This window comes from Mustela nigripes, chromosome 17, assembly GCF_022355385.1.
Source record: "Mustela nigripes isolate SB6536 chromosome 17, MUSNIG.SB6536, whole genome shotgun sequence".
Taxonomy (NCBI): domain Eukaryota; kingdom Metazoa; phylum Chordata; class Mammalia; order Carnivora; family Mustelidae; genus Mustela; species Mustela nigripes.
The window spans coordinates 41,745,967-41,765,513 of NC_081573.1; the positions used below are offsets into that span (position 1 = coordinate 41,745,967).

The following is a 19,547-nucleotide window of genomic DNA, read 5'->3' on the forward strand; positions in this document are numbered from 1 at the left end:
TGCAGCCGCCTGACCACAACCTCAGTCATGTCCTCAGCAAACATCTACTTCTGCCTTTTATCCTAAGGCCTCCAGTGACCACAGCCTGGGCCCCTAAGGAACTACACCCCCTTTATATTTACCGCTGGCCTTAACACTGAAAACCCTCCCCAGTAAGCACCCTCACCCGTCCCTAAGTTGCAATTTCTGGGACTGGTCCCACAGCCCCTACATTGTAATGACCGTGGGCCCACAATCCAAGGCCACACAGCATTCCCTTCCCTCCTTCTACTGCAGCCTCCCACCAGGGATCCAGAGACCCAGACCAAGGGTAAAGTCTGGGGGAGCTTGCGGGCCACAGATGCTTGTCCCAGGTGACTGGCAGGATCCTGCATCCAGTGCTCACTCTTGTCTGTGGGAAGGATTCTTGGTACTAATCAGGTGGAGTCCGGTCACAGGCCGTAGTCCCAGTAGTCTAGCAGGCCAAGGATGCAGCAGCCACGCCCAAGAACGGAGGCCACCCGCTGGCCCCCACTGGGACAGCTGGAGTCATCAATCAGCCGGCCTCGGAGGTGGGGGAGGAACGCCTGGGGCCCAGGGTTGGGCCGCTCAACTGGCTCGGTACCATCTGGGATTGGAACCCCTTCCAGGGCGCTTCCACCCCACCTCCTTCCTTATCATGCAGGATACGGATTAGGGTGGTCGGCGCCCGGGTCTCTTACCTGCTTCCACCTGGTGGCTGTTCCTGCAGTGCGTGTTCAGTTGACAGAAAGACGCTAGAATGGACCGACAGACGCGAGACCAGGCAGCTCCAAAGCTCTGCTCCCTGCCGGCTCCAGGGCGGGACTGCAGCCCGGGCGGTTCCGCCGTATTATCCCCTGTTTCTCGGTCTCCATAGAGACAGCGAGTCCCACCCCGAGGGCTGTCTCGGCGGGAGAATGACCAAGGTCACGCTGGCCCCACCCACCAGACCCCGCCCCCTCCGCGCTCCACGGGCTGGGGGGGCGGAGCTACTGTTTAAGCCTTGTCCAGTAGCTCCAGGGCAGCTCCATGGCTTTCACGCTGGGAGAGACCCGCTCCTTGCAGCTCTGGACATCCTCGGATGACCCCCTAATGGGAAAACAGCCTCATCCGGGGCTTCGCCCAAAGTTCAAAGCAGGCCCCCACCTCCACGGGGGAGATGAAGCTTCTCAGAGCCACAACCCAAGGCCATTTGGGAGCTGGAGCGGGAGGGGGTGGTGGAAGGGTACAGAAGGTGGGGGCGGGGGGGGGGGCGGGAAGTTAGGCTGGGGAGTGAGAAGGCCCCTCCATCAATGGCATTGGGGTCTAGAGCTCAAGACCACAGCTTTCCAATTAACATGCAGCATCCCCAGGCCACAACTCGGGAGCACTGGGAGCAAGAGGGAACAATAAGCGAATCGAGTGACCAGCCCCAGAATCCTGGTACACCGACTGCCATCCCAACTGCAGGAAAAAGTTCCAGGACCTCTGGCGTCTGCGTACTCCTTTATTCCCATTCTACCCCGGTAGCAGCCTCGCAGTCTCTGCTCCTGCCTCCGGATCCAAAAGCCTGCTTTCCCTCTTCAAGTATAAACCCTAATCTTCAAGAAAAATAACAACCTCCAAGCAGCCTTCCGAGTACTTTCCACAACCAGGAGCTTTGTAATAGAGCGCCTTCAGTCCGTTCCATATGACAATCTGGGTGCTGACTCAATGTACGAGACCCTCCCACCCCACCCCTAGGCCTACTGACAATGGTCCAGCTCCAGGATGGCCTGTGGACCTTGCCATTAAGAAAGTATGCAGTAAGTCCACAAAAGCATTAAAAAAAATTTTTTTTATTGGAGCATGATGGCCGGTGGGGCGGGTATTGCTGAGTCGTGGGAGAAGGGGTCCCATCCCGCCGACCGCAGGGGCTCCTAAAGTGCACTCGGTGCGGCGAGGGTGGGGGTTTTGCATAGAGAATCCGGGCTGGCCGCTACTCCTTGGCCCTCCTGCCTCTCCTCCTGACTAATCCAGGTCGGCCTCCGGGCTGCCCCGCGCCCCGGGCCTGCCGCTGCTCGGGCTCACGAAAACCGCGGGCGCACGCACCTGCAGCGCCAGCCCAGGCTCTCGGCCCCTGCCCCCTGGGGCGGCCAGAGCCGCGCTGCCGAGGCGGGTCTGTGCCACTGGAATCTCGTCCATGGACTCGGCTGATGCCGAGTGGTAGGCGCCTGCAGGCCCAGTGGCGTGCACTGGGCTGGCACCAGCGGAATCGGACAAGGAGCTGGAGCTGTGGCCTGGGGCCCGGGGCCCTGCAGGGATGGAGGAAAATGTGAAACTGGGGACTGTGACACTCTCGGGACCCTACCTTTCCTTCTTTCAGAGCTCAGGATACAGTCAGGAAGAGACACTCACCTGGCAGCCTAGGCAGCTGCGATTCAGGGTCCAAGGTCCCAGAGGTTGGCACCTTATATGCTCGCCGCTTCCTCTTTTTCTGCAGAGAGGGGAGAACCTGAGTCCCCCTTCCCTAGACTTGCACATCCCCCAAAGAAGCAGAGGAGTGGGGCAGGTTAGAGGGTTCTTTTCCATCCCCTTACTCCTGGGTAAGGAGGCCAGCACAGTCCCCCTTACCTGGGGTTGGATCCGGGGGGACAGAGCCCGAGTTTCTGGGGAAGAGGGTGGCAGGGCTTCCACTTGGCCTTGGGTAGCAAAGAACTGAGAAAGACTGAGGGGGAAGAGGAAGGATTGATCGCTGGATGGTCATTGTTCCCTCAAATCCCGCCCCACAGGAGGTCCTCTAATAAGCTTCTCTTCCTAGCACACAGAAAAGGGCATTGATTTTTCTAAGGGCATGCCAGTCTGGACCCAGACCTATACTTTGGCCTTGGTCTACCCCTTTTCCCCCACCTCAGATGTCCCTGCCATGCCAATGAGAGATGTCCAGGTGGCACATGCCCAGGCTGCACTCACTTGGCATTCACTGTGGCAGGCCTGGCCTGGCCAGGGGGTTCTGGGCGCACATGGCTGAAGGTCCTCATGTAGAACTCCATCTCCTGGGGAAGATGTGGGTCAGGGAGGCTGGGGGCCAGGTCTGGATCCAAGGCTTTCTGGGTCCTGAGCCCATCCCATCCTGTATACAATACCCCATCTTATACAGAACACCCCCTTCTCACTGGTCTCTCTGGCAAGTCTGCGTGCAGAGATCTATGACTATCCTCCAAGCTTTCCAGCTATACTGGGCAAATCCCTCTTGCAGGCCAAGGCTTAAAACACCCATTTCTGGACCTTACCCCTCCCTACCATCTGCTTTACTTCACCTAGTCAAACTTCCTCCAGGAAGCCCCCAGCCTCATAGGTTGAATGCACCCAGTCTGCTCTGGCCAAAGTGGGTGGTGGGGAAGCGGCTCTCAGAGTAACCTCCTCCTGTTCTTCTCTTCTCCCAGGGCTCCAGTCTCTAAACTGATTTTTACCCTGGCTGGGAGACTGGCTAGCCGCTCACATGCCGGAGTGTGGACCCAAGGCTGTGTGCATGATGGACTGGAGCTAAGTCCTCAAGGTACCAGCCACAATCTTGGCTACCTGGGACGGTGGGAGAGGTAGAAGCGGGCAGTGATGGGACTGGTGGGACAATGCGAGGTCTCCCCCACCTCAAAAGAGGAGGCATTAAGAAGTGGAGAAAAAACAGCACCACAGCCCCATCGGGGATCAGGCTTATAGGCAAGTTCTGTGTCTACTTTAATCACTGATCCTCACAGCCACACTGGGAGTGGCAGACCCAACCCCTGAAAGTACAGGGACCTGGGACCAGGAGGTTACAGAAATGGGCTGGGCTACCATCCAGCACTCAGGACGCCCATGAGGATGCAGATGAGGAGACGAAAGCTAGGAAAAAGCCAACCTGGGTATGGAGGGTATAGGGCAGAGCCAGGACAATGATGCCCCACCCCCACCGGGTGGGGGAGGGCATCGGGACCAGCTGTCGCCTGCTCTGAAGTCGTTTCCATGGAGACCCAGGCGTCCTGACTAATGCAGAGATGACACTGTAACAGCAACACTGTCTCTAAAACAAGCCTATGTTTGGGGGCAACGGCTCCAGAGTGGGGCCCCTCCCGCATTCCTGCTCAGGGTGGGGGTGGGGAGGCTGCCTTCAGGGCCCTGGCAGATCTGGGGGACAAAGCCCAGCTGGTCCCATGCTGACTGTACAGACACAGAAACTGAGGCCCAGGGTAAGCCTCATCCCCAGTCAATGCCCAGGCTAGCCCTGTGAAAAGTAGTGTGTGTGGAGGGGCGGGGTGGGGGTGACAGCCTCATCAGAGGAACACTAGAAAAGGGGTCAGAGGCCAGCTGTGAGACTGGGGCTTCAAGGCAATGACTAGGACCTCCAGGTAACACTCAGGTCACATCTTTCCTCTTCCTCAGTGTGGACTCAGCACCCCTCCAGGGCCCGGCAGACAGGGGTAAAGCCTACCCTAGTGCCCCTGTGCTCCAGAAGTGGGTGGGGCAGGAAGGGTGGGAACAGCAGCAGCAGAGGATGGTCCCAGAAACCTGAGGGGCCAGGATGAGACAAGAGGCAGGCCCTAGCCAGCTGGGGAAGTTTTTGAGGGTATACCAGGGTGTCCCCACTCAAACCTCCTTCCCCTCATCACAGCTGTTCCCAGGATCCTCTCACAGAGCCCTTCAAAATGTGCACATTCAAAATGGTACCTCTCACCTCGGCACTGTCCTCTCTGCAATGGGACAAGCATATCCCTCCTCCCCCTGGGGAGGCCTCTCTCAGGTCACGTGCAGAGGATATTAAATGCCCTTGCTGCTTTTGCTGCCACACCTGACTCCCAAGCCTAGGCAGGCAGTGACTACAGGGCAGGGTTCTAGAGCCCTCCAGTCTAAGCATCCTAGGGCAAGCCCTGCCTCAGTGGGTACTGATTATGAAGCTTGAGAAAGTCCCTTGCCTGTGTTTCTGAGCCTGTCTCCTCTGTGAAGTGGGTATGGAGAAGATGCCCACTCCCAGGATGGCTGCCACTGCACTTAGATGGGTTCAGTGCCAGGCACCAATTTATGTATACAGTGATGTGGCAGGGGGGCTGCCACCAAAAGTCAGCATTCCCCCAGGCCTCCCAGGCCTGGGAGCCTGGCCCACCCCTAGCAATGACAACAGGAGAGGCGGGGTCCCAAGCCTTCTCCCAACCCGCCCACCAGCCTGTGTTTGTATCTAGTTGCCATGAGGACTTGGGATCCAGAGTTCAGCCTTCCCAGCAAGGCCTGCCTGGGCCCCCTGCCTTCCCAGTCCCTGGGGGCTCCAAGAACTGGACCACCCCCTCCCCCAGCTACTAACCTCAGGAAGCCACGGGGCGTGGGAATGGGGATAGACTGGTCAGGAGCTGGGCTGTTGGGTTCCTGCTTCAGAGTGCAAAGACCTTAACTCTGCCCAAACCCAACTTATTTAACCCTTCTTGGCCTCAACAGATTCATCTGCAACATGGGTACAGTCACATTACCTGCCTCATGGGATCTTTTAAAGATTAAATAGGGAGGGTAGTGGGTACAAGGGCTCAGGGGCATGGGGGTGGAGGGGTGTAGAGAACTCATGGCTCCATCCTCGTTACCTATTTGCTAGTCCATCCCTCTCCCTTCTACAACCCCAAGATGCTCGCTTGGAGGCTCCTACTTTCAGGCTCCCACATTCCTACCTCCAATACATGCCTGGAGCCTGCGCAGGAGTGTACATGGGGTCAGGGAAACACAGAGCTCCCTCTGGCTGTGTCCACTCAGCAGACACATGCTTAGTATAGGCTTGGCCTCGCTCCTATTGCCTCCAGCATCTCCTAATCCAGCTCCGGTTCCAGGCCTACTTCCCTTTGCCCTGTCTCATCACTGCTGCTTGCAACACAGCCCACAACCCCTCCCACACCCAGGCCCCAACACCCACCCCCTTAGCCCTCTGAGCCACTTCTATACCTGAATGGGCCGCATCTTGGGGGGACATGACTCGAGCTCCCTGTGGGCCCCCTTTGCCTCCTGTGGCAGGCGATGCTGCACGATGTACTCATAGGTGGTGAGCTTGTGCCACACTGAGGGGGTGAGGAGAGGGCTCAATGCAGTGGAAAGGGGATCCTAGAGTTCAGAAGGTAAGGGAGGGTGCCCAGCCCCAGCCTAAAATCACTGTCCCCAAATACACTAACCCATGAAGTGAGACCAAGGCACCACAGAAAGGCAGTACTAAGAAAGCTTCAGGGTTCTACAGCACAGCTGGTACCTCCCTGCGGCCTAGGGACCCCTATCCCCTGCAAGGCAGGCGTAGGTTTAGGGGTGTGTGTGTGTGTGTGTGTGTGTGTGTAGGCAGGGGAGGGGGCAACTTACTGAGATAAATGTGGAAGCAGAACAGGTGGCCCAGCAGGGCTGTGGAAAGCAGGCCCAGAAGGATGAGTAGGGCCGCCAGGGCCAGGATGGCAGGAGCCTGTGTCTCCACAGGGGCAGCGGGCAGGAACACAAACCATACATCTGTGTGATTCTTCAGGACTGCAAGGCATAGGCAGACTGCTCATCTGGGGCTATGACCAGTGACCGGAACAGACCCAGGGTTGGAGGGCGAGAGTGAGCCAGGAGCTGGAACTGACCTTCAAAGTGGTGATTGGTGCGCAGCTGCATGGGGTTGACAAAGAACTCCACAAAGACGTAAGTGGCCACCAGCACGAGGAGCAGGACACCCAGTAGGGCAGATGCCACACTGTGTAGAAAGAGCCTGGGCCCAGCCGTGGGCAGCTGTCAGCACCCAGGTGCTCCAGCTGGGTAAGGGCCCAGAACTCAGAAGGGCCCATGGATGGGAGGGGGACCCAGGCCTATAACCCCACATCCCCAACTCCTCATGCAGTCAATGGCTTAGGGCAAAGATTAATTTGGTAGGCTGCCCCAGCACGAAGAAGACCCCAAACCCATGCTTAGCAGTCCCAGGAGGCAGCCATCAGGAGCATCGCCCTCAGACTAGCCCACGCTAATGCACAGCACCCCTGCCGCGCCACATATGCAGACTCAGAGTCCCTGGCTCACACTCAGACCCATGCATCCCCAGCCAAAGGTGCGGCCTGTATCTCGCTCTCACCGGTAGTTCCTCTCGCCCACGCAGTTGTTGAGCCACTTGCAGTGGTGGTCAAAACCGCATACACACTTGTTGCAGGCGCTGCAGTGCTTGGAGCGAGCGCTCCTGCGGGAAGGGGTGGGAGGGGCACAACGTGGTTGGCTAGCTTTTTCCGTACTTTCCCCGCAGACTGCTGGGCAGGGGAGGGGGCGGCAGAGGCACCCAGGGACCCAGACACCAGACCTGGAGCAGGTTATCCACCAGGCCCTCCGCTCCACCACGGAGCGTGGCGACAGGTGGCGTGCATGCCCTCTGGTGGCACTGCGAAGCAGAGCACCCACAGGAGGCCTCGCTTCTGAAAAGCCAGGGGACTCCAAGGCAGTAAGGAGTGGTTGGAAGGCTTTACACCTTCCCGCTCTGGGACTGCACACCTGCATGACGGTGGTATGAAATGGAAATGGGGGTTCCTTTCCAAGCAAGGACCCCTGAGCCCCGCCAGGAGACGGTGCAGGTCTGGGACCAGGCAATGCTGCTAGGTCCAGGGCATGCACTGGTTTTTTCTGAATTCTCCATTTTTTGAGTCCCTGCTTCCCTGCCAGTCTATGGGAATTTTACTGGCATTCTTCTAGAAAACCTCAGTCTGTCTGGGCTACCTAAAGAGAGCCAAAAGTAGAGGAGTAAGCTGACATCTAGATGAACACTTCACCGCAGGGGATGCAAGCCCAAAGGGTTGTGAAGGAGTGAGCTGCAACCCTTTCCCTCAGAGCAATACGGAGTGGGTAGCCACTGCCATAGCATCCACTAAAGAACAATGCACTGACTGGTGCCTAGTGAAGGAAAGGATGATTGACACCAAACTCTCCAGTGCCTTAATGCCATTGGCTCTTACTCTGTCCTGTGGACACACCACCTTCAACAGTCTGCTGTTAAATCTTAAGATTAGAACTGTGGAGCTAGCCTTGCTTGGACCATACTCCCATCCCCAAACCCCTGCCTGAGGCTGGAAGCTCCAGGAGGGTAGGGAGGGGCCTAGGGAGGCAGTCCCGAACAGCCAAGGGGGTATGGGCTCTGCACGTTCTGACTGCCCTTCCCACTAGCAGTGTGATCTGGAAGAAGTTACTTGGCATCTCTGGGTCTCAGATTCCTCATGCGTAACTGAGGATAACAGTACAGGCTTGGGGGCCAAGCAGGCTGGGTTGTGAATCTGATTCTGCTATCCAACAGCAATATGACCTCAGGCAGGCCTCTCAGCCTTTTGCAGCATTGGGCTCTGCTGATGAAGATGCTGCCCACCCTGCAGGGTTGTTCATAAGCACTTAGCACATGATAAGTACTCAAGCATTAATTCCCCTCCTGCCCCCTCTGGAAATGCTTGTGAGAATTGCGGGGGGGGGGGGCGGTTGGGGCTTACTGGCAGAGTTAGTCATTAGGAAAGTCTGTGGCAGTGCCGAATGTTTCCTACTTTAACTGTTGGAAATGCCATTCCTCATCTTCTGTTTCCAATCTCTTTCTCCACCCAGTTCTCTGTCACTCTATCAAGATTCTTGACTAGGTAAAACACAAGGGTTCTGAGGCATCAGGATCTCTCTAAAGCCTTGGGCCTGCCCCACTCTGCATGGAGTGCCCACTGGCAGTTTCCCGGGGCACACTTGCCACCCACACACCCTCAGCCCACACTCACTCACACATCTACGTCGCACAAGTTGCAGTGCAGATCTTCAATGACATGTGCGTGTTGGCTACGGTTGAAGACGGGCAGTGGCCCTGCATAGCTCTTGTCCCGCACATTGGCATCTGCTGGATCGATGGAGACAGCAGTCAGGTGAACCACGAGATGGCCAGCAAAGATGGCGCCCATGCACTGGCCCAGCAGGTTAAAGACTCAACTCCGCACTCTGCTGGCTGGAAGGCCCCTCCCCAACTTTCTGGAGCCAGACAACAGCTGGCTATCTCCATGTGACTCTCTCATGTGACTCTCTCTGCCTGTGCCACCTCCTACCTCCATCCCCACAAGAGCTTTCTTGTCAGACCTCTTCAGCATACCCATGCCCTAGATGGGAGAGAGGAGCCATCTGGTAACAAAGCTCACAAGCTACTGCCTACTGCTGCTGTGGGGCCCAACCAGAGGGCTCTGGCCTCACTCCTCCAGGACAGGCACAGGGGCTGGCTGATCTGACCTCAAAATCCAAATGATCTAGTTTCAGATGCTAAATGATGAAGTGAGACTGAAGGAAATTATCCTCTAAGGCCGAGGAACCCAAAATATAAATTCTAATTTTGTTTCTCTTGCCTTCATAGGAAGTCAACTCTGAGAGGGAAGCAGCCATCCTTTCTCAGCAACTGGGCCAGATGGAGAATCACTTGTAAACAGTGTCCCATATACCCAGCACCTCCCCTACTGGAGACCAGCTACTTGGAGACCTAGGGCTGAGGGTGCTAAGGTGACCTAACATATTCAGGGCCTGGCCAGGGGCAGCATGGCTAACTCCTGGAGCTAAAATATAGATCTTCTAGGACCTATCTGCTCAATGACTAGACCAAATACTGGGGACAAGTATGCTGACAACTTGCTTCAAAATCTAAATTAGTAAAAATTTGCCGAGAGGCTTTACCCAGGCAGCCATTCACCATCTATCATACATCCAGTTATCCATCTGTCTACCCATCCATCCTTCCATTCTCTTGCTAACCAGGCAGACACCTTCCTTCCACCATTTATCCTCCCGTCCATCGGCAGCCCAACCTCCTTTTTCTTTCTTCCTCCTCCTCCCAGTGGCTAAACTTCCCTACCTGTCTGCATGAGCAAGGCTCTGCCCTAAGGTGCTGTACCACAACTGAATTCGAGTCCCACAGACTATCACAACCTCTCTGTCCCTATGGCCCTTGCTGTAGGTCAGGCCTTCACCCCTTCCCTGGGTTATTCCAGTCTCCTGACTGTTCCTCCAGTCTGTGTGCCCTTGAGCCGGCCCTGCACTTGGTCCCGAAGTGAGCTTTGAATAGCTTAAACCTAAAACCTTGCCTGCTTCAATTTCTACAGTGGCTCTCATTGGCTCTCAAGTTAGTCTACTATTCCTATCACCAACCTCTACTCCTCACCCTTCCAGCCTCTCTTCAGACACACGGAATATTGAGCAAACATTTAGCTTCCTGGCTGCTCCAACACTCCTTCCTCTCCCCACCCCTTGGTTCATTCATTCAACTGAGGTCCTTGTCTACACCCGGCCCGAAGGGCAATAGGAAGAGCAAGACAGACTTAGTCCCTCACCCCAAGGAGCCTACAGTCAGGTGGGACCTAATATGTTAATCACATAATAGGTTGATTACAACAGAGGAAGTTCATGGGACTAAGTAACTATGGCCTCATTTAGTCTGATGGGATCCAGAAGGCTGCCCTGAGGACAGATCACCTCAGCTGAGACCTGGAGAGGAACAGACAAGAGGCAGGCACCTGGTAGGTAACGAAAGGAAAGGCGGGGCTTGGCTGGGTACTGGGAGCAACTGTACTTACTCCCACCATGAGTTATAACCATGTGGTTATTTTCCCGGCTTCCCAGGTACCCTGGTGGCCAAAACCCAGGTAATCCTGGGTGCTGGGTGTTCCCACTGCAGATCACGGGAGGAATGTTTCATGAAGCATTCTACTTAAGAGCACTGACTAAAGACTGTTAGTCACCTCAGGGAAAGGCCAGTTTTCACAGAGCTGATGGCCCTGGGCCCGAGTGAACCAGGAAGCCCCCCAGTGACATTGTTGGTGTCTGAGGACAACAACCTTCTCTAGAGTCCTTCTCCACACACCTGTCCTTGTCACTCATCAGGGGAGGGCTCTGCAGTTTCCTAACAAAGCACACTTACTTTTCTAGCTCACACATTCCAGTGCTCACACGCACACTCCTGCACGTTCCTTGTCCTCTGGGACGCTGACAGGACTCTTCCTGCCAGACAGAGGATGAGGCCGAGAACCGGTGAGCTGGCAGAAGCTGCTCAGCCTGGTACAGCCGAGAAAGGAGCTGCTGACTCTATGCTCAAAGTTTTCAAATTCATCCCTGCGAACCTCCTTTAGCTCATTCTAGTCCTCCTCCCCCAAGAAGCCCAAGAAATCATTTTCGTGAAGTACACACACACACCAGGGCACACTCTCCTGGAGACCCACAGGCCAGACCCCCTTCGGGGGTCTAGGATGAGGACGATGAGGCCACCTGCTGCACCCCGATCTCCCAGCCTGGTAGCCATGTCCCCTGCTCCCAGTTGTGAGTTGTGGCCACAACTGGGGCTGATACCACCAGGCTCAGGCAAGTTTGTGTTTGTTACTGTTCCCAGGAGCCTCCAGGGCATCTTTATCCCTCCTCTTGTCAACTCAACCTCACCCTAAGAATCTGATTTACAGAACCAAGGAGCTCCTAAACAGCCCCGGGTACAGCATAATTATTTGACCCTATATAAAACCACATTTTAAATATACCAGGAAACTTAGTATATAAAAGAATTCTACCATGACTCTTTTTGAAAAGTGAAAAAGTCTTTCGTAAATGGAATAATTACTCCCTAATTTATCCCGTCAAGCTCTGGACATAATTAGCTTTAAGGCTTTCTTCTGTGATCACTCTTGTGGTACCTCAGTTGATGAGGTTCCCAGCTGTGTGGGCTTTAAATGCTCCGAGGCACATTAGGTCCATCTGCTCACCCCATCAGGCCTAGAGGTTGGAAGCCAGGCTGGCAGGCAGCTGGTCCTCCCTGGCAGTGAAGGGGCCTGCCTGCACTCTCGGGGGCCCCAGAGCACAGCCGCTGGCCCCTGTCATGCCCTGTCCACTGCCCCAGTACTTCCAGGTACTACACTTTCCCAAGGATACAGCATAGCCAGCGGGCACCCAGTGGTGAGGCAAGAGGGGAACAAGGACCCCAAAGCCAATGACAGCGAAGAAGAGGTAGAGCAGCCAAGCCACAATCTGGAGCGGGTGAGGGGGCCAGCTCCACCCATTCCGACGGGACCGCTGGCCCTGCAGCTCCGGCGAGGGTCTGCTGGCCTGTGCGGGCGCCGTCCACACACTCTTCTCAGGAGCTGTCTTGTTGGAGGGCTTGTTGCAGATGTTCATCTCCAGAGGAAAAAAAAAGTAGAGAGAGCGTTAACCTGAGGCCCGGGATGGAGCCCAGAACCCCATGCCTACAGCCAGGTTTCAGCAGCGGGAAGCAGGCTGGGACGTGAAGCCATCTCCCAGCCGGGGGGAACTAGCGCCCTAGGATGAGGACAACAGTTGGTGGGGGAGGGTGGTAGTGTAGCGCTCTTCTCAAAGCCCCAGAGCAAGCTCTGGCCCTGGCCCCCACCAAGACAAGGTAGGAGGGTCCAGGGTTTATTCAGGACACAGTGGGCCGCCTGTTACTCTAAGTGCTCCGTCTCCACAGCCATCAAAGTTAAACCCAGTAGGACATGTTGTCATCTGTTAACAGTATCAGGCTGAGGCCAGAGCTGTGAGAACACCTGCTGATTCTGTTAGTCATCTCTGTCCTGAGGTCCAAATGCAAGTGTCAGAAAGGGCCCCCTTACTCTTTGCAAGGGCAAACAGGGAGTAGGGGTGCTCAGAAGGGGGTCTGGCCTCTGTCCCGGGACCAGCACATACTCCCTTTAGGACAGGAGCCAGTGGGAGATCCTAAACGATCTTTCCTATGCCTCAGAAGGGCTGCCTGAGATTCTTAGCTGAGGAGGAGCCAGCATGCAACCGATAAGGGAGGATCCCTCCTTGCTTCACTCCCAGCAGGTGACCATGTTTCTCCAGGTAAACCGGGGCCTGGTGCACTGGGAACAGGAAGGTGAGCTGACACTCTTTGACTCACTTGAGATCTCACGGGAGGCAGAGCCTCCTTCAGAGGCCGACCACCAGGTGGCAGCACTCCCCCAGCCTCCAAGTCACCATCCTTCCATCTAAGAGGTGGCCTCCTGGCCAAAATTACAAGCAAGGCAGGCAGGTTGTGCAGTCATTCCAGAAGGAAGAGTCCCAACCCCACTATCTTCTGGGACTGAAGTGAGACTAGAGCCTGGGCAGGCAGTGCCACAACTGGGAGAACTCGTGGTAGGAAGGCCAAGAGCAGGGGACAAAACCCAGGCGGCTGGACTCTACTTTTAGAAGGCCATGCCCATGGGTCAGGAAGTCTGACTATGCCAGAAAGTACAGCAAACACCCCTCAGCAACATCTGCCAAGAACATCTTCCTCACTTCTCAGCCCAACGAAATGTGACTTGACCGTCAGAGCCCAATCTAAGCATCCAGGAAGCTTTACCTGATGCCCCAAGCAGACTCAGGGGGCTGTCATGCTCAGTCTTTATTGGGCAAGTCCCTCTGCCACTCGGAACACTGTGTCATCCCCCTGTTCTGCCAGTTTCTCCTAAGGTAGCAACAATACTGTGATTCACTCACCCCTATTCCCCACACACCTTCCCTCAAGCATCCACAACATACCTTGTACATAGTAGTTGCTCAGTAAATGTTTGCTGACTTGAAAACATCTGAAATAAAGGGAGATGCGGGTGCAATAAATGATGTGGAATCCTAGCCCATGCAAAACCATGGCCCACTCTGCCCTCAGTCTGCACAGCCACCATACAGACACCCCTCCTGCCCGAGCGCCCCCACCACTGGCTCTTACCCTGAATGCTGGACATTCGCACTTAGCCACTGCCCTTCATCACACCCGAGGCTTAGAGCCTCCTGCAAGTCAAGTCTGCCCTGTTCATCTCTGAGCTAAATGGAGTGGCCTTCGTTTTCTCTCAGGGACTCAAGTGGAATCCCTGGGTCATCTGCTTTGTCTTCAATAAGAAACAGTGAAAAGAAAGGTGAATAAAGAGCCCCAGCTTGGAGGAAACATATTTAGGTTCAAGTCCTGGCTGAGTGGCTTGAGTTTCTTCATCTGGAAAACGGGGGGAGGGTAGGGATACAGGACTGTGTGTAGATCAGTGATCCTGTAAGAAAAGCCCTAACACAAAAATGCTCCCTAAATGACAGATATTGTAATTACCCTTAAAATAGCCCTCTGGCTTGTCCTCATTTCTCCAAAGGGAAGCAGCTGCATCTGATACTCTGTGAGGTTAATTTTCAAAGTGATGGGGTTGGTTGAAGCTGCTTTCTTAAACCAGTGGTCCTAAAGATCATGTTACCATGAGTTCTAGGCCACTGCATGGTCATTCTAACCATCTCACCTTTGATCAAAGGGACAAAGGTGATTTAAAAAAAAAAAAAACAAAACAAAAAAAACTGGCACAACTTCATTTTCGATGTCCTCAGAGGTAACAAATCTTTGATTTCTGGAAACAGTCAAAGGTCATCAGGTGAAGTTTGGTGAACAGCCAAGCTGGGTGACTGCTCAGGGGCAAATCCTTGTGGCTTGCACCTCACTTCTCCAGTGATATCATCACCAGGGTAACTACTTCAAAGAGAACCCATGAATTGGGAGCCCTCCGCAAATCTCTGCAGCCCTACTCCTTAAGGAAGTTTCTAAAGAAAAGTGCAGAGACACATGGCTGACATGTCCCCACTACCCAGAGTGGGCTGGCAGTGGCCATAGGCATCCCCCAGTGCTGCTGCTTCCCTGATTACCTGACGTGGGAGGAGTCACCATCTGAGGACTTGAGGGTGGCTCTGACTCCAAACCAAGCGACCCTTGGCCCAGGGAGGGTGCTGCTCATATGAGACTGTGGGCACGGGGATGCTGCTACTGGGCCTAAAGCCCTTGCTCTAGTGGCAGCACTCCAGAGCAGACACCCAAGCTGGCACGCCACCTGCCCCCAAAACCTGGGCCCTTGTGGGGAAATTCTTTGGGCCCGAAGGACTTTGGTTAAAAGGGCTGAGAGGTCGGAGAGAATCCAAGATGGGGCCTCAAGCAGGGATGGGACCGAGTACTGTCACCAGACCCAGGAACTTCTGTGTCTCTTCCCTCTCGGCACTTCTCTAGGAGACCAGATTGAACGATGCATGGCTCTGCTCCCGGACAACTTGGCCAGCCTCTGCACTCACACACTGGCCCAGTCAGCACTTTGGGGGCCCAGCCCCCTGATTGCGCTGAAGATGTAAACACAGATGAGACCAGGCTCCTGCTTTCTGGGGGCCCAGACAGGGCAGTGGGTAAACGGGTCCTGCAAGGGCCACCCATTCAGTGTAACAGAACACAGGGTGGATGGGGGAAGGGCGGGCGTGTGCAAGGGATGGAGCCAGAGAGAGTTGAGTCCTGAGAAGCTGCAGGGTCAGATTCCATGGGGCCTAGGAGGCTTAGTACCCAAGGAAGCTTGGGTACTACTAAAGAGGCCACCAGGAGTCAAAGGAACTTTAAAGCAGGGGAATCACATAAAGGTGGTGGGTGTTTTACAAAATTTCTAGTCCTAGTGGGGAAGAGGGCATGAGCAAGAGGGGAAAGGGTGGGCCTGGGAAGGCAGCCGCCTTATGCTTGGGGAGGAACTGGTCAGGAGATAGAGGTCAAGCCACAAGGTCCCTTAGACTACCCAATGCCCCAGCTACATCTCTGGTGGGCTGAGAGGAATATATGAGCCTTAGTAAAAGACTTTTCATGTACCTTCTGCAGTCACAGAAACTGGTGGAGATGGAGGCACGACAAGAGTGAAGAGTGAAGAGGCCCCATGGAGTGTTATGGGCAAAGGTCCCCACCGCCTGGGTAAGCCAAGAACCCACCTGGCTTCTTAGGTGGCTTGGAGGGGGCTGTACAGGCCCCTCCCAGTTCTCCCAGTAAGGTGAAGGTCATTGTCCGGATGACAACAGTCTCTTCCTGTTAACACTCACTTGCTAAAACCCTAAAATAGCATTTTCAAAAGAAAGTTAGGTGACCTTAATTTATATGCCTGATTTAAATGAGGGAACTCTTTAACATTTCAAGCTCTCACTATGAACTGCAGAATCGTTATATGATTGATCCACCTCCCTCTTGCCCACTTCTGCTCCCACCTCCCAAACAAAAATAAAATTTTTTTGGAAATGCTGTTCTGAGATTCATGAACGGCACCCTCAAAATAACCAGAGGTGAAAAGTCCCAGCCCTGGGGAGGCAGTGGGCAACCCTGCATTCCTGCAAGCTGCCTTAGAATTTCAGAAAAAAATCAACTTAATTACTAAAGAGGATCTGTAGGAGGAGGCCACTGAACTGGGAGGGTAGAGTGATGGGGTCAGAGGAGAAGAAACTGGGCTGTTGAGGGGTACTGAGGGCCTGGGAGCCTGAGCCACCAACGGAGAGAGGCAGGTTGGAGCTAGGCAAGAGGACTAGGCCTGGAGACAGAGCCAGGTTCTGGTTCCTGCCCTACCTCTCTCCGATTGGGCAACCCAGAGGCAAATTTCAGACCCACCTCTTTGGGTGTCTCCTTTACTCAGCTTTTTAAAAAAGTTAGCTGGGGGGCTGGGGGAGGGCACCTGGCTTCAACAGAACATGCAACTCTTGATCTCAGGTTTGTGAATTCAAGCCCCGTGTTGGGTTCACTTACAAAGAAAAAAAAAAGTTAGCTGGAAGGCAATTTGGCAATGTCTACCAAACTTAAGAACACATACCCTTGGGCCCAGTCATTCCATTTCTAGATATTTATCTTATACATATGGTCACAAAGTACACAAAGAGTCACTGCAGTCTTGTTTGTAATAATAAAGGACAAAAAAAAAAAAACAATGTAAACTGACTGTGGGACATCCACACAGTGAAATGCTATACAACATCTGAACAAGGAGGAATGAAATGACCTTTGATACACAGTGAAGGGGAAAAGAAAGATGTGGGACAGCTAGTTGTAGAGCGTGCTACCAAGTGAGTAAAAACAAAGCAGGATGGAGAGATGTTTAAGTTTCTACTTGCACAGATTCTCTCTGGAAAGAAATGCAAGAAGACAGACACAGGGGCAGCCAGCCTCTGGGCAGAAGAGTCAGTGGCTGGGGTGAGAGAGATTTGCTTTGTGCACTGTTTGAATTTTTTTTCTAGCACATGCATTTAATGCTTTTGAAAAAAAAAAAATTATGTCAAATAATTGAGGAGTGTCACGTCTTACCCTCCAGGCCCCATTGTGCTGCCATGCGGACCAAATGTGGGCTCCAGAGACCTGTACCACGCCTGACAAGCAAGGAAATCCCGCCTAATGACCATGCAAAAAGAATGTCCGGTTTTAGTTCAATGCTTTCTCACTCTCCAAAGCAATTCTGAATGGTTCATCTGCAAAGCTGTGAGGAACAGTCTTGTCAAAGCTGGAACCGGATCACCAGGCAGCACACCAGAGGAGCCGCTGGGCAGCACCTTGGTCCAGTCCTCAGCCAAAGGCCAGCTTTGCTTCCCATGACTCCAGAACCCAAAGGGAAGGTACACACCACGGGATGGTTTTGCTCACAGCCATCTTGCTTTTTGTTAAGAAAAGCTAGAGGATTTATGGTTGCCACCGGAATGATTTTCCATGGATACTTCTTACCATATTTTCATCTTTTTTCCTCCCGGATCTGCTTTTAAAATAACTTTCACTAAGATTTAACAGATGCCCAATTTCAATCTAAACAGGAGCTGGAGAAAAATGTGGCATGGTGCACACTGTTTTACGATGTGAAAAGTCATTCACAGAAGAAGTTTTGGGGCAGATACTTTGTTTACAAAAATTTCTCATAGGTGTCAGAGAAGTCACTTGCCTTAAAATTCTGGGAAGTGGCACCAGTTTGACTAAAAGATGCACATCATAACAAGGCCCAGAAAATAAACTGGAACTTCAAGCTGTTCTCCTAGTCTTCGCCAATCACTGTTCTGAGATCTAGCTGGGCTCCTCGCATAAACAACATGCAGAAGTTTGATGCTAGAGCAAGAAAAGCCTGAAACCTCAATCATTCCTGAGTTGACATGGTCCGAAAACATTGTCTGTACCATTCTCCTCCTGAAGCAACCACTGCAAACAGTTTGGGGTTCAAGTGCAGCCAGGGAAAGGGGACAAGAAGGGTGGAGTAACATGGAGTGAAAACAAGGCCACTGAGGAGCCAAGGGTTGTTGATTTTAACCAGGAAATCAACTCACATGATTGTAGGAGCAAGCCCTAAGGAACACCCACCAAGAAACAGTCGTTAAGAACAAAGTTGTGTCAAGGGGCGCCTGGGTGGCTCAGTGGGTTAAGCCACTGCCTTCGGCTCGGGTCATGATCTCAGGGTCCTGGGATCGAGCCCCGCATCGGGCTCTCTGCTCAGCGGGGAGCCTGCTTCCTTCTCTCTCTCTCTCTGCCTGCCTCTCAGTGTACTTGTAATTTCTCTCTGTCAAATAAATAAATAAAAATCTTTAAAAAAAAAAAAATCAGTATAGGGCTCTCTTGGACCCTGTACCACTTAAAAAAAAAAAAAAAAAAAAAAAAAAAAAGAACAAAGTTGTGTCAAAACAAAGGAAGAAAAACAAAAGGAAAAAAAAACCAAACCTGGCTAATTAAGCACCAATGTTGCCTTTACTGCAGCTCGTGTGATTAGCTGTTTACAAACCCATCTCCCACAGCGAACCACCAGTTCCACAAAAGCAGAGACCACCCTTCACCTATCTCTAAATCCAACTCTCCTTCAATAAGAAAAATTACAGCATTTCTTACCATCTCTGCTGCCATCACCCTAATCCAAGCCTCCATCATTACTCCCCTATCGTTTCAGTGATAATACTAGCATTTAGAGGGTACTTTTTCTGTGTGGGGGCACTGCTTTAACTGCTTTGACAGAATTCATTTATAAACCCTCACAACTCAGAGAGCTCAGAGACCTCCTCCATCACTGGTCTCCATGGGCTGATCCATCACTTTGTCTCTCATAAACAACATGCGGAACAACATCTCCCTTTCACAGATGAAGACACTGGGTCTCAGAGGGACTAACTTCTAGGAGACACAGCTAGCCTGGCAGAATTAGGATGGCCCTCAACTGACTTAGTGTGTGGTCATAAGGCGCTGCCTACAGCAGCCAGAGGAAGGTGAGCGTTTCAAAATTTCAGACTCCTCCAAACTTTTCAACGGTTTCCTCCCCCGGCTGGTATAAAATTGAAACCCCCATTACACCCTGCAATGCTCCCCTCCCCCTTTCTATTCCTTAATGGTACTTTGCTGTCCCTGGACCTTTGCATTTGCTTTTCCCTCTTCCACAAACACCCTTACCCTACTTACAATGCTGGTTTCTTTTCAACCTTCAGGTCTTAGCTTCAAAGTCACGTTTTACAGCAGACCCTGCCTGACCACCACCCCCGCCCCCTCCATTACATCACCAGAGCACTTATCTCGACCTAAAATCACTTTTGTCTTCTATCTGGTGCCAGCACACACACACACCCCCACCCGCAAATACTCTGTGGGTTCTGGAGATAGCCGTTTCTTGGAGTCCTCCGTGGCCTGGCGTCTGGCACACAGTAGGCGCTCAACGCAGATATGTGAACCTGATGAATGCTGGAAGGAAGCCCCGCGCTCTGGCCGGTCCCTGGAGTCCAAGCCACGGGCTCCAGGCCCAGGTGAGCGCAGAGCACGGCGGGGCGGGGGGGGGGGGGGGGGGGGG

At 53.5% G+C, this 19,547-nt stretch overlaps 1 protein-coding gene and 1 long non-coding RNA gene across 12 annotated transcripts in view; one reads left to right on the forward strand and one right to left on the reverse strand.

Moving 5' to 3' along the window:
- Positions 1-755: 755 nt before the first annotated feature.
- ZDHHC1 (zinc finger DHHC-type containing 1) overlaps positions 756-19,547 on the reverse strand; it is a 19,301-nt gene continuing 509 nt past the window's right edge. Inside the window, exons 2-14 of one of the 10 annotated variants that reach the window (XM_059381755.1) lie at positions 17,054-17,137; positions 15,703-15,821; positions 13,483-13,529; positions 11,881-12,123; positions 8,719-8,894; positions 7,058-7,159; positions 6,576-6,700; positions 6,319-6,477; positions 5,917-6,029; positions 2,932-3,014; positions 2,593-2,686; positions 2,377-2,455; positions 1,802-2,273 (exon numbers count right to left, since the gene is read on the reverse strand). In XM_059381755.1, the coding sequence (XP_059237738.1) occupies positions 1,990-2,273; positions 2,377-2,455; positions 2,593-2,686; positions 2,932-3,014; positions 5,917-6,029; positions 6,319-6,477; positions 6,576-6,700; positions 7,058-7,159; positions 8,719-8,894; positions 11,881-12,123; positions 13,483-13,491 (1,467 nt within the window). In that variant the 5' untranslated portion in view covers positions 13,492-13,529; positions 15,703-15,821; positions 17,054-17,137 and the 3' untranslated portion in view covers positions 1,802-1,989. Of the gene's footprint in view, positions 902-961; positions 1,090-1,801; positions 2,300-2,376; positions 2,456-2,592; positions 2,687-2,931; positions 3,092-5,916; positions 6,030-6,318; positions 6,478-6,575; positions 6,701-7,057; positions 7,160-8,718; positions 8,895-11,880; positions 12,124-13,482; positions 13,530-15,702; positions 15,822-17,053; positions 17,138-19,547 lie in introns of those variants that run through there. The other 9 variants (XM_059381756.1, XM_059381760.1, XM_059381762.1 and 6 more) reach the window with 9 other exon arrangements.
- The window catches only part of LOC132005040 (uncharacterized), a 6,592-nt gene continuing 6,320 nt past the window's right edge, over positions 19,276-19,547 (forward strand). For both annotated transcript variants that reach the window (XR_009400708.1, XR_009400709.1), the window contains exon 1: positions 19,276-19,503. This is a non-coding gene — a long non-coding RNA (uncharacterized LOC132005040). The remainder of the gene's footprint in view (positions 19,504-19,547) is intronic.